At 45.0% G+C, this 18,060-nt stretch overlaps 1 protein-coding gene across 14 annotated transcripts in view; it reads left to right on the forward strand.

Annotated features, from left to right (window-relative positions):
* Positions 1 to 16,720, forward strand: part of nfixb (nuclear factor I/Xb) — a 136,778-nt gene extending 120,058 nt beyond the window's left edge. For 8 of the 14 annotated variants that reach the window (XM_061700299.1, XM_061700295.1, XM_061700300.1 and 5 more), the window contains 5 exons: positions 1,178 to 1,306; positions 4,456 to 4,631; positions 5,630 to 5,777; positions 7,771 to 7,862; positions 10,524 to 16,720. In XM_061700299.1, the coding sequence (XP_061556283.1) occupies positions 1,178 to 1,306; positions 4,456 to 4,631; positions 5,630 to 5,777; positions 7,771 to 7,862; positions 10,524 to 10,538 (560 nt within the window). In that variant the 3' untranslated portion in view covers positions 10,539 to 16,720. The remainder of the gene's footprint in view (positions 1 to 1,177; positions 1,307 to 4,455; positions 4,632 to 5,629; positions 5,778 to 7,770; positions 7,863 to 10,523) is intronic. The other 6 variants (XM_061700301.1, XM_061700306.1, XM_061700303.1 and 3 more) reach the window with 3 other exon arrangements.
* The last annotated feature ends 1,340 nt before the right edge of the window (positions 16,721 to 18,060 follow it).

An 18,060-nucleotide genomic window follows, 5' to 3' on the forward strand; every position in this document is an offset into this window, starting at 1 on the left:
CAAGCCTTGAAATTCTAAATTGCGCCTTTTGGATGACCATATATCAAAATAAATTCCCCCAGTGCCGGCCACACGAGGCCGAGATCACAGCAGCGAGCCTCTTTTATCTGTAGCTCTCACACTTTTGGCCATGTTTCTGGTCCACTGGTGAGCTGGGCCTATAATTAGCATGCCCATTTTTACCAAAATGAGGGATGTTTCATCCAGGTCTTCTACCTCAGCTGACATTTATAGACGGAGGGGGGGGGGGGGGGGGGGGGGGGCACTTGAATATATTTGCACGTGCGTGCTGGCCATGCCGTCACCACCGCTCTCCCAATTAACTCCTTCCATCCATCTGCAGCCTTCTTTCAGCCTTTAGTGGCACCTTGCCCAGCGTTCACAACCATGCCTCAACAGCCTGTGTGCGTGCGTGCGTGCGTTCGTGTGTGTGTGTGTATAAAAGTAAGACTTAACGTGCTACATAATGCCTTTAAGCGGTATTATTAAATACCTGATATACTTGGGAATTGTCTGCTGTCGCATCGCTCACGCCGGCTCACTCAGTCCCGCCGGCCAACCCAAATTCCTTTCCAAAGACGCTAAAGGTAGATGCCGTTTGTGTTGTGTTCCCGCACGTCTCTTTGCCCCGGATGGAGCTTTGCGAGGAGGTTGTAGAGATTTGGGATGAGTCGTCACATTGTCTTTGGATGTGATATTTCTAATCTTCCATTCCAGTCAGCTTTGCGCTGTGTCAAAGCACACCACCGGTAAACACAATCCTATTTGGATCGCCACTCGATTTCCCAGCTCTCCTGTCTCCTGATCCTCTGCGCCCAGTCACGCTCCTCGCCCTTCCCGTCACGTCCCTTTTTTTTTTTTTTTACTCTGAAAGCCTGCTTCTTCAACATGGCCTCTCACCAAACCCTGCCCCGACATCCCACGCCCTAATTTGACAGCCAGGGTACAGCTCGCCAACTGTACACAAACATTAAGTAACGAATAGTGAGTCTGTTAAGCCAGTCTACTCAAATCTATGATGATTCAAATGAGCTAACATTAATTTCAGTCGACCATTTGATTCTTGTAATCAAATTCAAGAATACTTTTTTTTCATAGAGTCAAAGTAAGCAACGCAGCCATGTTTCATTAAAACCTCGTCTCTGTTCTGCCATTTTGTTGATCCCCTTTTTACCAGGACTGTCATCGCCTGGTTCTCTTAAGAAGCCGGGGAAATTCGATTTCAGCGCCCTGTCCTCCCAGACGAGGTCCCCTCGCATGGCGTTCACCCACCACCCACTGCCAATGCTGGCGGGAGTGAGACCAGGTGAGACCAACCCAGCTCCAGACGCTAATCGCTCCCCTCCTCCTCCTCATCACCCCCCACCCCCCCCCCCACCCCACCCCACCCCACTTATCCTCGTACCCACTCCCACCACTTGAGCCCGACCCCCAAAAGCAAAAGCGGGAGCAGTGTTTCGGGGAAATGAGAGCGCCTGGGAATTTGGAATCTGGCAGATAGCTCTTCTGTGATCGCCTCAGCCTCCTCGGCTGTGTCTTCTAACCTTGTAGGGTTTTGGTCAAACTGGTGACGGCGCTAGCGGATTCTGGGCATGCGCTTTTCTCTTGGTAGTTGGTGAGGGGTGGCGAACGGTTGGTTTGCCTCTACGCCTACTGCTACAGTGCCCGAGCTCCCTCTCTTGTAGGCTCACCCGATTGTCATGCATTCGATTGTGTGCAAAATGAGGTGTTTCCGCTCTTCGTGAACGCACCTTAAATACAGCTTCTGTGCCGTGCATTTTGACTGAGATCTTATTTTGTTAGCAGTGACATTCCTTTCTGAAATGCCAAACTATACACGTTATAGCTCGTCATGTACCAGGTGAATAGGTAATCGTACTAAAAGCGATTAATAAGCGCTATAACCAAACGTAGCAATTCAAATGGTCCAGGGACAATACGATTTTGTGTTGCAGAAATGAACGAGAAATGTGATCAGTTCCTTTCATATCTGAGAAAATGAGGCTGACGGTGTTGTCACAATTGTATGACTTTTGGACTTTTACCATTCAAAAAAACCTTGGATCCCGCTGTCCGTCATACCCACTTAATAATGCCTCGAATCTTGCGTTCATCCATTTTCTATCCTGACTGTACCCTGGATTACTCACCGGTCGATTACGAACGGGGCATCGAATGAGAATTTTGCCAGCTGTAACCAACGACCTCCTCTAATTTGAAAAGATATCCATTTATTGAGTTTTTTGTAATCAACTCTGTGACTTAAAACATCATGAACCAGATGTATTTGGATATGTACCCCATGTCTACAAATCATCATCAGCTAACCGAACGTCAATGTTTTCAGCAAGAAGCTAGTCGTTAATGGGTTGCTGGAAACATTTTTACCCCATGACCCTGAAAGAGGTCAACCTTTGACTGTTTGTCCAGATGCTTTGCTCTCATTTTTCACTTAGCATTGTGATGAATGTGCCTTTATTTATAGAACCGCTGATTGATCCAGTGATCACATCTGTTTTATTCAGACTAGCAAGAGCAGAAGATTAGCACTTGGAGTGAAATGCTTTGTGAAGCAGCTGGTCCTCCACCACGCTGAAGCAAGAAGCTCATGATAACAGCAGATATCAAACAAAGCCTAACGAGTCCAGACAATAAATCGCAGCTCTCCTAATTTTATCGCCACTGCACAGATAAAAGTGTGTGGGGGCGGGGGGGCTTCTCCTATTTGGAAAGGCTACATGTGTGACTCGAGCCAAAGAAGAAGCTCTCCGCAGATCATTTTCCATGAGCTTTTTGTGTCGTTTGGCTACATTAAAGGCTTATCAGGCCATCAATCCAGGACGAAGCAATGAGGCTGCTCATTAACTGTTGATTGGCTGCAGCTCCAGCAAAGCCGTCCCGATAGCGTATACAAATTTGCGTACATACGCGACCACGTATTATTCAGATGTGATTTCATTTCTTTGTCTCCAAAGCGTTGTTAGTAGGGTTCATTTTGATGCTTTTCCCATGCTGACATAAAACGTCAACCGCATCATCGCCGGAGTGATATTTTTATTGCATAAGATCACCTCGGAGGAGATGTTGAAGTGGGATCGAGCTGTCCGCACGCAGCAGTGGCGCTCTTGGCAATGTTGGTCCCTTTATTCCCATTCAGCTGAGTAGAAGGGGTGTAGGATCCAAAGTGTACCCTCTCATCACCACCTCTACCGCCGTAACCCTTTTCCCAGCCCACCCGCTATACTCCCAGATAGTTTGGCCTTCACCCAGTCTTTAATGGGATTAACAGGGGGACTCTAAGAACGGGGAGGCGGCACCAACGGGGTGCAGGCATCCTGGCACGGGTGCGAGGTGTTGCTGGGCTCAGAGACATAGCCCCCTTTCTGGGGGGTAATGCAGAGGGGTTGACACTCTGATGAAGTACACTCGCACGCACAATGTGTAAGACGTAACTACCGAAGAGCGTTGGCAGCCTTGCATGGGCAGCTGGGGGCTCGGATGGGATGGGTGTCGGACTGGCACAGTTGAGAGAAGAATGGGCCTCTAATATAAATCAAGTAGATTTAGTCACGGATATAGGTCCGACAGAGGGGGCTTTGTGTGTCTGTGCAACTGCCCCTCACTCACACTTCACACCAATACTCTGATCTCTCTCTCTCTCTCTCTCTCTCTCTCTCTCTCGCTTGCTTTTGTACAATGATGATGGATATTGCATTTCCTACCATAGATGCATCCACATGCGTAGTTTTGGCTACGAAAGACCACTAAAAGTAAACCAGCAAATTTGGAAGGCTGTGTGAAAAAATGTATTCTGTCGTACCCAAAAAAAAAAAAAAGCAACAAGTGAGTCGGATCAAATATTGCTTTAGGATGTCAATGCCAAGTTGCACGGATGCCAATGGCTCACACCTTCAAAACAGCTCACAGGCGTGCAGGCATTAAGAACTGCTCATTTAACACAGTTCTCAATGATCTCTTTGTGCATTTGCTTTTTTACAAGCTCGGGTCTGATTTCAAAAGTGTGCATGTTTATGTCCTGTGCTCGTGTGAACCATGTATGACTTGGAATATTCCTGGCTAAAAAGAATCTATGAGTGTCTACATCAGAGTGCAGTTTGTGAGAGAATGAGAGAGAGAGCGAGCGACACACAGACAGAGAGAGAATATCCTCTGCAAAGCTTTACAATTCGCCGGGGTGATCATAAAATGTTACGAGCATTGACCCTAGCTATTAACCCAAAACAGCTTTTCATGAGAAAACCTCATTTGCATTTTAGCTTTGCACTTAAACTTGAATGATTCCTGTTGTGATGTGATCATCTTGCAGGCATTATTCACATCATTCATCGCTCCAATCTCTGAGAATGAGCACGGCTGTTGCTTGTCCCTTGTTTGGCTTTCTGCGTGCGTGCGTGCGTGCGTGCGCTGGTGTAACACAAATATGTCCGTCTGCAGGGAGTCCTCGTGCTTCTGCGTCAGCCCTCCACTTCCCATCTCCCTCCATCATCCAGCAGTCGAGCCCCTACTTCACCCACCCGACCATCCGCTACCACCACCACCCTGGACAGGATCCCTTGAAGGAGTTTGTGCAGTTCGTCTGCGCTGATGGCCCAGGACAAGCCGGCGGACAGGTAAGCTTCACCACCTGTTGTCCTTTTTTTTTCCAATTCTAAAGAGCAAGTAATGCTTTAATGATCTGAAGAACTTGAACTCTTGCTTATCAGCAAAAGGGGATACTCTGTGTAATGCGGCTCAATTATCTGTCACCCAAAATTGTGTTTGAATTGAAAATGAATACAAAAGTCAAATGTTATTATCGGCAAACGAATATTCATCACATGATCGGGACGGTTTAACCAATGAGTAGTAATTACAGTGACAAGAAAAAGATTGGAACAATGACGTTTGTTACATCTTGGAACCAAAACTATTTCCATTATGAACAAAGACACTCCGAAGCATGCCTTGTTTAGGAGGTCACGGCTCCAATCGTTGTCATGTTCATTTTGCTGTTTGGTGATTGGATTTTTTTCTTTGGCTCCACCCGCTCACGCAAAATTTGCAGACATCAGCACACTGACAGTCACTCACAATACATGTCAGTCAAGCATATCAGTCCTGTGTTCTTCTTTTTGTTTCCATCACTTGCTGTGTGGTTACCCTTTTAGTTGGACTTTGGTTCTTTGATACTGGTGTCATTGGCGGTGCTGTGCTTGTGTAGAAGAGTATTTTCTCATGGTTTTGATTTCTTGCCATCTTCTGGGTGAACGCCGCGAATAATTTGCTCGCTTACCTCCTCTACACTTCCTCCACCCGCCATGGACCACCCTTGTGGAACCTCACACGTCCAGCTCCAGCTCCCACTCCTATCAAACCCTGTGGTGACTATTATTTTTCACACCTCCATAAAAGATGCCGTCCACATACGTCATTCCTTTGGTTGTTGTTATCCACCACCTTCCTCTCCCTTCTTCCACCATCGCCCCCCCTCTCCTCCCACCTCCGTCATGGATATTTTTGGGGACCGGGGCTCCCGAGCTGCGTCCTTTTTTTTTTTTTTTTTTTTTTCCATCCCGTGTTTGCGGATTGTCGCATGTCGCCCTCCTGACCCTATTTGTGTTGTCTGCAGCCAAACGGGAGCGGCCAGAGCAAAATGCCAGGCTCCTTCTTGCTGCCTCCACCTCCCCCAGTGGCCCGCCCAGTGCCCCTCCCTATGCCCGACTCTAAATCCAACAGCACGCCCCCTGACGGCGGACTCTCATCGCCCGCATCTCCGTGTAAGTGACCCCACAAAGACCATTTTGAAAACCAAATCAACATCAAAAAGTCTAAAAAGAATTTGAAACAAACAACCCCTCCCCCAGCCCCGTTGTTCTTCCTCCAACTTTTTGCCACCGTTGTTCATGTCTAACCACAACTCACACCCCTTTACCCTTGGACGTGGGGCCTACACAGCTAAAACAACTTTGGAGATCATAGCGGTCGATCAAATTCTCCAAAGGTCGAAGAAGAAGCTGAGAAATGTCCCAGTGACCTTTGTGGCGTGCGCCTGGGTTCTGTCCTGGGTCCCATCAGTTTGCGTGGCTCGACTTGTTGAGCCTCATGCCCTGATGTGGATTGTTCCCCGCTTGACTCATCTGCAGAACCTCAAATCGATGAGCTCAATACTTGATTTAGCCTGAAGAAGGCAGAGATTCAGAGTAGATGATATAATGTCTCCCGAGAATTCCAGCGGAGCGTGGGTTGGTATTGGTGGAATCATTCCATTTGTTATTTTATGATGCACCTGGATAGAGAATTTGGTGAAGTTGAGTGTGTCTGGACTTGAAGGTGTGATGTCAGTTGGCAAGTGGGACTACTCGCAAATATGTCCTATATTTCTCTTCCTCACCTGTGACTGGAGGGCCACTGGATGGAGCACCTTTTTAATTGAGTAGTTTTTCAAATGTAGTACGTATTTGTGTTTGCCACAGTCGGTGTCTGAGAGTCCTTTATGTCCTTTGTATGTTATCCTAATATCCAGTCAATGGATGTCTACTGTGTCCATGCCATTGAATTATGCTTAACCTCAGACTTCTCCTTCTGTCTTTCTCTTTCTTGTATTCATGTACTTATTCAGTCTTCGTACCGAGTTGTGAAATTCTCCACATCTGGAGTCCCAAGGGTACCCGAACAGCCCCATATTCACACTCTGATGCCAGTGGTCTATAAATGTCCCTGAATGGTCCTCAGTGCTAGTGTTTGGATTGCTGAAGTACTTCAGCGCCGATTTTATCAACGGGATTTAAAGAGTTGTGTTCAGAGGTAACAATCTCGGGGCTCTGGAATAGCGCCATATTTTAGATAATAGACTGGTAAATGCCAGCTCTCCTTGGCTTAAACAACTCGAAGAAAGACATTTGTACATTTCCACGACAAAAGATTTGACCTTCCGATAGTATCTGTTCAAAGCCATGCTTAATCACAAGTGAAATGAAAGTCTCGCCACTTAGTCGTGAGGTCACTTTCAGCGGAGACGAAATAACTTTGGTCGGTGAGGAGCCACCAACATTTTCAAGCATCTCAAAGTGCGTATCGTCCTCACCGAAGAAGCCTCTTGCCTCTACTGACGCTGCCAAGTTAACTTTTAAAGCTGCCGACCATTCGGACCACAAAAGGAATCCGACAAAAACCGATTTCCATTTTGCTGCTAGTGTAACTGGTACGTCGGATGGAGTACTACGACCTTTGAATTCTTCCAAGAAAGCCTCAAACCTTGAGTCCTGAGCTTTCATTTACAAACCTGCCTTTTCCCAAAAACCTGCGTCCAGTTAAACGAACGTTAAGCTTTGGTTAATTGGGAATGTCCTTCCAAAGGTCTGCATCAGCAACCCAGTCAAAATGGTCCCTCGTTCTGAGAAAGAGAAACAAATCAAATCTCTCCCAAATCACACATAGATTACATTACGGTCATTAGGTGAGAGTAGTATTGACGGTTAAATTGGTCGAATGGGAGTGTGCTGAATACACGTTGAAGCTCCAGATACATTTGCGCGTAGACGCAACAAATGAAGAACAAATAGTCTTGCTTGCCTCTCGATTTCATACACGGAGGAGATTTGTTATCACACAATATTTATTTGCGCATACATGTGGACAACTTGTATGACTAATATTAGGGGCGACGCTGGATGGATTACACAATAATAGATTTGCTTCTTTGCCACGATTCAACTTTTGTCCCCCACTTTGTGTGCACTTATGTCTTTTTGTCCTCTTCTGTTTCGATAGCATACTCCACGGCAGGCACCGCAGCTCCCAACAGGTTTGTCGGCATCGGATCACGGGACAACAACTTTCTGAACATCCCGCAGCAGACACAGGTGGGACTTCGATAGTGTCACGCAGCACGTGTGCAAATTGTCTCCTTGCCCAATTCCGATGTTCTCCTACCCGCCCCTTCCACTATCCATTCCACATTACACATGTGCATGCCCTTACGCGGCCAACTGCGTATTTGGCGCAGACGGAGCAACCGCTCCAGGCCCCAGGCACTCGCCTGCTGCCTATTTCATTCCCCCCTCGTTACCTCTAATCTTAAGTGTTTGTTATCGAGCCATACACACTCCAACCCGACTTCATTCTTCTTCTTCTTACATTTTGCTGTGCTCTGCGAGAGAATGTTTTTCTCCTCCTCTGCCGTTCCCATTGTGCCTGTGTCACCTTCTTCATTGCACCACTGGTCATAAGCTTCTCCCATTACCACCAGTACTTTTCTCATTAGTACATAACCGCACCCGCCTGGAGCCAGCTCGGCTCCGCTCCCCAACACATGGAAACCATCTAAACCTCCCCCGTTTCCCTGCCCTCCATTACTTTCACTCATCTTTACTTAAACCAATCATGTTCTTTTCTGCCCTGTCTTTCTTTTGATTGTCTTCTGTTCTCGTCCTCCTTTCTTCCATTGCATTCCAAAACTTTGATTTATTTTCTCTCCCTGAAAGGCATACCTTAACTGTTTTTAATTCCTTGCACACACACTGAGAGGAATTGCTTTAGGCTGACCTCCGCCCGTCGTGAAAACATCCTTTTGTCCGGAAAAAAAGTTTTACTAATTGCTCCCGTTGTATTTCATATCTCAACAAACGCATCTCCTTCTCCACAATCTCCAATGTCAGTTTAACAATGTGTCGTAAACCCTCGCTAGGGTGTGCCCCCTTTGCAACGATTGGGTTAGTGTCTTTACAACAACGCGAGGACAAAAGATCCCAGTTGGCTCTGCGAAATGCCTCTCAAAGGTCTAAAAATGCTAATAATTTTCAGTCCAGGAAGGACTTGGTATCAACAGTAATTGATCCCGCCCCCCAAAAAAATGCTATACTGTCCATGTTGAACACTGGGCCCCAGATGCCCTCGAGTGGCATGTTGGATATGTGACAGAACAGGGCAAAGGTCAAAGGAAAAGACGGGTGGCTAAAGCGTTGCTCCCGAAAGATCCCTTGACAGAATTTGCGTTGAGGGCTCGAAACAGGCGTGAAGGCTGGGAGGGCGTTAAAAAAAAGAAGGAGGTCTGTTGTTTTTTTTGGTTTTGATTTGTTTGTTTGTTTTCTTTGTCCTGTTCGGCTGTTAGGTCCAACAGAAAGGAGGATCTGTTCGTTTTATGCCGCAACGTTTTGACTGTGCCACAGCGGAGTTTTTCAGATCCCGCTGTGGTTCTTTGTATTCTCAGGGAGAGTGACGGGAAAAAAAAAGAGAGGGCACAGACCCCACCCCTTTTTTTTACAGAAAGAAACGATCCGAACAGTAAAACATTCCCATTTGTAACAGTACTGATCCTTATAAGTTGTCAGAAATACAGCAGCGAGCATTGAAGTAGGATCGTGCAGGTCTCGGCAAGCACGGAGTCGGCACCGACAGTAAACTCGGTTGTGAGGAAACTATGCATAGAGAGTCCAAAATTAGAACCGGAGCGTATCCTTATAGCTCAAAGCGCTGCTTTGCGTTCTACTTGAAGAGGTCTGCTGAGACACAGTGCCCGGTGGGAGTGGGCCAACCGCGAAGAGCAGGAGGCAAAGAGACCAAACGCCCCCGGTGGCCCGGAAGAGTTTCCGAGGCGAGACTCGTAGAATGCCGGTACATGCTGCTCGACCCTCTGAAGTGATTCAGCGTCGCGCGCCGATTACAAAACCGAAGGAAAGATATGCAAAGAGACATCCTCGTGACTCGCACCTTTGGCAAAATCCAGTTAACACATGCTCGACTTGTTGTAGTTTGTCTCGAACCCAGTTTGGAGAGATTTATGAGCCGTACTGCAGCAAGCCCCCCGGGGGGCAGTTGAGATTATTTGTGTTCACTTTGGGTGAGCTGTGAAACTCTGTGCAGATGTTCAGGGTTCCCAGAGGAAGATTCCTCCCGACTGCCCCCCCCATGAAGCATTAGTTTATGTTTCTGTCCAAATACCCGCATCCTGTAACGAATGAAATGTTGTCGGCTTTACTTAAGGCATAAAACGTCCGTCCGTCTTCTGTGTCAAACCGTCCCATATCTTTCATGTTCTCGCGAGATTGCTGCACCATTTTTGGAAATGTTCATTGACTTGGAACTTCTTTTAACACAGTCAAATGCATTTATTGGTTGACTGCTTTGTTTCCCTTATTTTGGTAAGGAATTGTATTTAGGTCATCAACAATGCTCTCTCTATAGCGCAGTACATGCTACACCACACGACCGCCATGATAAACATCGCTGCAGTTCTTGTTCGTGTTTGTACATGAGCATATCAGAAAAACATTTGTCAGTCACAATTCGATACACATCGTGTATTGTATCTCATCGCATCGTGCAAATGATCATGATGTTGTCGAGCTTATCGCGGACATATCCGAGGCGCTTTTTCTTCAAACTGCCGGTTTGAAGGTTTCCAGAGCTCAAGTGGCTCAAGTGTTCACGTTTTGGTCGCTAAGGGGCGAAGTCAGGTATCGTGTCCCCCATTTAACAGATTGAACTCTAACAAATGATCTCATTCCTTTTTGTCTCTCTTTCAGTCTTGGTTCCTCTGACAAGATCTGTGTGAAAACCAGCAACTAGAATTCTTTCTTTACAATCCCAAATAGATAATTATCCTCCAATCAACAGAGCGACTGGCCATTACATAGAATCTTACAAAGGCAAAACCCAACAAAGCACAGGCGGAAAATTCAGCAGCGTTTAGAGGAACTCTGGGCTCATTGTATTCAGTCAGAGGAAGGAGCCACACGGGGCAAAGACGGCAAGACGGAAAGCCGATCGGACGGACGAGAGGACGACGGGACGGCGAAGGGTAAGGCGCCGAGCGGCTCGGAGGCGCGTCTCCCGAAAAGAAGGCAGGAGGTCGCCGCGGTCGAGAATGGCGTCAACTTCTTCGCGAGGGCGCGGTGGCCTCGGAAATCGACCGAGATTGAAGCAAAAGCCCCCGTGAAATACTCAATTATGTTTCGAGTGAAAGCCGCAGTTCAGACTTCACCCAAAACGAGTCAAATTGACCAATGTGTCTCTCGAGGAATGACCGGTGACTCGACATAAGCCCCCTTCCGCCCTCCTACTAACTAAAGAGACACGATGCCAAAACACAGCTTGAAGGCTTTGCACCTACAGGCTGAATCAATTAACACGAATCCCATCGATGTGCACTATCTCCCTACGAGGCACCGAGGTCAAGCAGACTGGCCCGTTCCGAGTTCTATTCAAGAGGAAAACAAGAAAAACAAGGCACGACAAGCCGACACGTTATCACGGCTGCCCGCGCGCGTCGTAATCGGGAAAAACGTGAACGCGGCATTGGTAGACATTTGAAAAAACGCATCGCGTCGTATTTCTAGGAGGCGTGATGTGGAGTTACAGAGTGCGCCCGGTGAACGGTGACACATCCATTAGCAATCCAAACCAACACTGTAAAATCAAAACAAAGTGTGTACCAATATAGATAGCGGCTATTGGTTCCCCTCCCTTTGCCCTCTTGTAATGTCGATGATTGCTTTTGGTATCTTGTGCGTGTTCTTTTTATTTCACTTCCCTTTGGATTTGTACTATTTTGTAATTGTTTTGTATTTGAATGACAGCACCTTATAAAGAAACACAGTAGGACGTCGAAGCAAGGTGGAGAAAGGTCATCTTTTTCGAAAACACACAATTCAAACCTTTTGCTTTCTTCCCAAGAGTTCGAAAGAACATCGACGCCATTCGTGTCGCTGTGGCAAACGTGGCGCGAGGGCCCTTTTCGTTTAGCGGAATCGGGGAACAAAGAGAATTGTTAGCTTGGCCCTGAGCCTGCTAGCGCCTGCGCAGCTCTCATCTAATCTCATTTGTGCAATCCATCAAGTGTGAACATGGCAAATTGCCATTTTACCGGCAAGGCACTCGAACCCATAAAACAGTGAATTGTTTTCGTCTGAGAGCGTCAGAGGCACAGACACGGATTTGGTCACCTTTCAAACCAGTTGTTGCACTTTTATGTGTACCGTGCAAACATTTTTCTTCATGCCCGAAAAGAAGTCAATAAGCCACCGCTCATAATACAATTAGCGATTGCGTTGCCAGACAAATTTACACGGTTCACACAAACCCGTGTTTTATTGTTCCGCTCTTAAGATTAGGAATATGCTCCGATGCCTTTGGAAAAGGGGCTATTTCAATACACAGTCAATGTTTAAACCTTTCGGAATTGCGACGACCATGTTTATAACGAAACTGGCAGCAACGTCGAGGAATGATCAGATCATGCTCATCCCTATTTTCAAAAATGTCGTTAGTTTGCACAAATGTGTGAAAACTTTCAAATCTTGCATTTTTATTCTGATTTTTTTTCAACCCCTAAAAAGGAGTATGAACTCCGCAAAAATAATGGCGGAAACTGTAAGAATACAAATGAGGTTTTGTGACAATCCAAAGAAAACCTTTTGTGGAAATGTGTTTGTCGAGGTCGACAAAAGTGGCACTACTTCTACTTTTTGGACCACGTTAACGGCTGGCGGCGGCGGCGGCGGCGTAAGAGAAATGGAACCGAAGGGACAGGTCGCTGAAGATGGGAAGGTTGCTCTTTTTCTGTCTCCCTAAAACGTTTACCCTGTTGTTTACACTCCCAGATGGGCCGCTGCTCCAAGAGCGGAGGGAACCACGCTGCGGAGCAAAATGAATATGTGACATATCGTTCTGTTCTCAGTCGCCATGTGCCCACTTTTTTGTTTTGTTTTTGTTTTTTAAAAGCTGATTCAAAAATGGGACGCGTAGGATTAGTTTGTAGGTTAGGAATGGTGGCTCTGGTCATGTCTGCCCCTGTATATTGTGAATTGATGAGCCCTTATTGATCAAAAATGCACTAAAACAATCACGCCAGCCAAACTTTTCTATCACCAATTAAAAATCAGTGTTCACACGCGTCTTAAATGCTAACACACACACACACGCACGCACACGCACACACCCTGCCCAACGGAAATCTAAGAGGGAAGTCTTAAATGTGGACAATCTGACGAGGCCTTTATGCTTGTAATCCTTTGATATGAACGTCATGATATTCCCAACGGTCGATTTAGTCTCGGATGGACGTCCGGAACGTTCCATTGAAAGCACCCACCCGCTCTCACAAAATAACTGGACTGCCTGGCCGTGTTCCTCACTGCGGGGAAGCTACGTAGTTGGCCAACCATCTCATAGAAAGCGACTTCTGCTGACTTCACGGTGGCTTCTCTCATTTCTTTTCGAATCTAAAGGAAGTGCCTCTGTATTCCCATTATGCAATTTGTCAAACATGAATTCAGGTTCTTTTTTCATAAGCTATAGTGAATGGCGGAGGGGGGGAAAACTATGTCAGGAGTGGGGAGAGAACAGTTCACTAGATAATCGCAAGCAAGCATCTTTATATAATAATACACATATATATTTATAGATATATAATTTTCTTTTTATTTGCAATATAAGCTCAGTGGCAGTCTAGTTATTTTTTGAAACATGGCAGTCAGAAACGGCTGATTGGAGCTAAGTAGCAGCCTCTCAATTGCACAAAATGGCATGATAGACGAGAAAATCGATGGCAAACACAGTAGTAACAAACAATCGGATCATGTCGATGAGTTGAAAAAAAGATCAGCTAATGTTTAGTTGTTTTCTTTCTTGTTTTGATGGGAAGCATTGTTGTTGAAACGCAACGATGTGTGTTGATTGAGCCATGTGCAATGCCTTGGTAGAGGATTTGTGTGTTTGCGATTGTTTTAGGGTGTTGCAAGAAAAGAGAGAAAAATCTCTTTTCTTTTTTCAGTTGGTGTTATTTGTGTTGCAAGTCCATGTGCTCTGGGACTCTAAATATCAGAGTGGAGGAAGAAAAAAAAAATCCAACTCTTTGTACGTGCGGAAGGGGGGAATTGTTTTGAACATTTTGTCTTTTTTTTGTTTTTGTGTTTGTTTTTTTTAAAAGAAACACTTCCTCTAATTATGTGTTTTCAACATGTGGGAGGGCTGAAGGAACAATTTTGCAACTCACAAAATATATATTACGACGAAAACTGGTGCTTCCTCACAAAGAGTATTTATTATAGCCATACTGAAAAGGACAAAATGATGCTACAAAGATCAATTGACATTTGTAATATTATGAGAATTTAGGCCCGGTGACCGACAACTGCCTCACAGTTGTGAGGACCGGGGTTCGATCCCCGGCCCCGCCCGTGTGGAGTTTGCACGTTCTCCCCGTGCCTGCGTGGCTTTTCTCCGGCTACTCCGCTTTCCTCCCGCATCCCAAAAAGAAAAACATGCGTGGTAGGTTGATTGGCGACTCTCAATTGCCCGTAGGTGTGCGTGTGAGTGCGAATGGTTGTTTGTTTGTATGCGCCCTGCGATCGGCTGGCGACCGGTTCAGGGTGTGCCCCGCCTCCCTCCCGAAGATAGCCGGGAGAGGCTGCAGCACGCCCGCGACCCTCGCGAGGAGAGAACGACCCAAACGTTTGAATATTGTGAGCTTTGACAGCTTTGAGCTGAGGACCGTAGAAGATGATCTGGAGTATCATGACGAAAGAACTCGTCTGTGTTTCGGCACATCAGTATGAGCGTGTAAATCCTTTGTATGATCGTGTGCGCTTTTAACAAATACGTATTGATATTACTCAATTAATATACAGTGAGGCAGTCGTCCAGAGAGTGAGACTGTCACATTCAAATTTGGACTCCTCCAAACTTTTTGTATTCCCATAATGTTATAAAAAAATAAATAAATTATGAATAAAGAATTCCAATCCATTGAAATTTTGAATCCCATAAAGTTACATTTTTAATTGAAACTTTATTGTAATAAAATGGCTTTTATTCTCGTCTGATTACAACATTTAGGTCGTCATTTGATGATTTTATTTTTCAGTGTGGCTGTAATACTTCTTTGTGGTTTTCGGACTAAAGTGCAGTCGCTCTCCTCTCGACCTACATACATAATAGTACACACGAAGACATTTTAGGAAAGCATGGATAATTCTGTTTGTCGTTTTGTATTTACCAAGAGGGGGCATTGTTTGGAGAGAAAAAAAAGGGTTGCAACAAAAGGCGTTTTTCCCCTCATGAACTTTTGACATCATATGGATTGTATCATCTCATATCCAATATCCTAATATGGAACAAGGACAAGATCTTCCCCATTTGGGAGATGCACAAAAGATCATGAATGATGATTTGTTTTCTTGTCTGGGAAGACTTCTGTCTCATTTGGTGTAAAAATTCTGTCGGAAATTTGCGTTCGCTCCGAGTGGCGCTGTGAACCCCGCCCGCCCCCTCTCCCCCATCACCCACTTGTAAATGACTAGAAATATTTGTTTGGTGAAGTAGTATTCTAGACTCAAAGCATCTTAAAGGTTGTCCCGAAAAAAGTGCCTTTTGTTCACAGATTCCATCTTGTATACTCCTGAGATCCCATCTCAAAAGGAAAAATAAGTCCCCTCCTTCATCCTTCTATATCCACTTGTTTCTCTTCTTCTCCTTTTTAAAGCAGTATACATTGTACTAAAGGCAATTGGTGTGATTTAGTTCCTGTTTTTATTGTTGAATAATTAAAAAAAAAAAAAAAAAAGCTGAAAAACACAGAAAACTGACAAAAAACAAGCTTCTCTTTCCTCTCTATCTTGTCTTCTGTCTATCTTGGACACTGGAGTAGTCTATAGGCTGCCCCTCATCCTTTTTCCTTTTTTCTCTTTTCTCCAAATGGTGGGGTTTAAAAAAAAAAAAAAAGTTTTGTTTGTTTTTTGTTTGTTTGTTTGTTTTTTTGGTCTGAGCAGAATGCAGTTAGCTCACATGTTATTCTTGTCTGTATGCTTCACATTGTATTACCATACCCATCTTCTTCAGCTTCTCCATTCAACCGCTAATGTAAGTGAACAAGTTACACCAGGGGCTCTGGGGCTGTGTCGAGGATGGAGCGCGGCTGTCGTGGGTGGGGAGGGTTGAGAGAGGCACAAAGCAATCATATTTGGGTTTGAATGAGGGAGATGTGCTGTAGAACTGCTAGTAAAGGTAGATTAGTTTGTAATCTTTGTTTGTGTCTATTTATTTTTTATGATCACATTTGGACTTGATTACTGATTTTTGTTTTTTTCCATTGCACCTGCATATCCTTGGCAGCGCTTAAAATGCTGCACTCAATTTTGCACCTTTCAAGTGGTTGAAGAAGAGCCACTTTAAAACAAAACCCTTTTAAAAAAAAAAAAAAACGTGTTTTTTTTTAAACGCACCTTATAAACAGAACAGTTCCATGGTGTTGAGGCTTAAAGCCTCATTTAAGCACAATCCAAAAAAAAAAAAAAAAAAAAAGTAACTCACTGCCTCACAAGATGGAGTCTCTAAATTAGCAGTGTGTTGCAGACGCAGAGACCAAAGTGATGTGTACAGACTTTGGCAAGTGTAAGAAAAAGCACCTTGAAAACATACCAGCAGCAGCAGTATTATCAAGCACCACAGTTGAGAAGCCATATTGCAGAGGGACGGGTTGCACAGGTCAGTGGGGTTGGGGGGGGGGGGAGGGGGGGGGGCGGTTATAGACAGACAGCCACCACCACAAGTGCTTCTTCTCCTCCTCCTCCTCCCTGCAAAGCAGTGTCCCATCCTCAGACACACTTCCAAGAGCCCCTGGTGAAATGCATGTGTTAAAGTTTCTTTTCCATAATAATGATTCAAAAAAAAACAGTTTGAAAAGAGCAACACTTGATTGAATAAAAGGATGTTCTTAACTGTACCTTGTGTTTGTCTTTGATTTTTCTGTTTGGTACTTTGTTTTGCGCTTCCCCTTCACGGTTATTAGCAGTGAGCTTTTATATGAAAAACAATGTCGAGGCTGCCGCACAATTGGGTTGCAGACCCAATCCGGCTCGTGAAAAATTGAAATGTGCTTTTAAACAGTTTCAACAAATAAAGATGATTCTGATTCTGATTCTGATATGCTTCCATCAAACGAAACCGAAGATCCAGATTTATATAATACACTTTACACACTCTATTTGTGGTTGTGCTCTTCATTACCATGACCGGGCAGGCTGGGCTTTGCGCATCAGGCTTAAATTCACACGGCAGGTCAATTCTTATTTATTTAATTTAGCAATTTATGCTTATTTCGTAGGAGGATATGAATCAGCTATGTATTATATGCAACAGCAGTCTGGAAATAGACATCGAGTGTCAAAATTGTTTGACAAAACCGACGGGTGGGAAAAGCAACGGCGGTCAAAGGAGCAGAAAACACTCAGCGGTGAAAAGAAGATGCTTCGAAACGGACGAAGATGTAAGGGTCAGGTCAGTTCAGTTCAGTTCAGGCAAACAAACAAAATAAAGAATCCTTGGAATTGCCACAAATGCGTCAGGACTGAGACCTGGTCATGTCCTTAAATACACTGCGCCACGTCACGTTGTCTTTTTTTTTGCACACTTCGTGGATGCATTCGCGTTAGACGTCGAATTTGCTTTTGCAATGTGAACGACGACAGAAAAAAGATCGGATTGAATAACAAATCTGAACGGGGCATCGCACCCGGCAGTGTTGCGTAATGCTCGTTCTCCGAGGGCCAATCCAAAAGTAACGAGCCCAAAAGCCTAATTTAACCTACAAATAATCGATTTGTTGTTGTTTTTTTTTTACTGAAATGTTCACAGTTAGTAGTGTAAAGACTTATTTTAAAAGGTGTATTTATTTAATTTCCGGTTGTTATAAAAACACATCATACTCACCAGAGATGCGAATTGTTAAATGTATTATTGCTACTGAGGTTTTCGCTAGTCGGACGTTTTGCTGTGACTCGCCAGAGGATGGAAAAAGGCCGACGTCGTTAGCCCCGGAGATATCGAAAGAAATAGTCTCCTCGCTGATATTTTGGAAGTTACCTAAATCGGCACGAGGGGTTGTGAAGGCCCCGCGTGGGCAGATTAGATGGGCACGGCGATACACAAGGCCTTGAAGAGGGTACAGGACACGCAATCCGGTCGGAAGCAAACTATTAACAGCCACAGCGGAGCGGCCAAGGAAAACACCATGAAATGAACACAACGCATTGTTGAGAAGAAATCAATGCAATTTCACATTGG

This window comes from Phycodurus eques, chromosome 16, assembly GCF_024500275.1.
Source record: "Phycodurus eques isolate BA_2022a chromosome 16, UOR_Pequ_1.1, whole genome shotgun sequence".
Classification (NCBI taxonomy): Eukaryota; Metazoa; Chordata; class Actinopteri; order Syngnathiformes; family Syngnathidae; genus Phycodurus; species Phycodurus eques.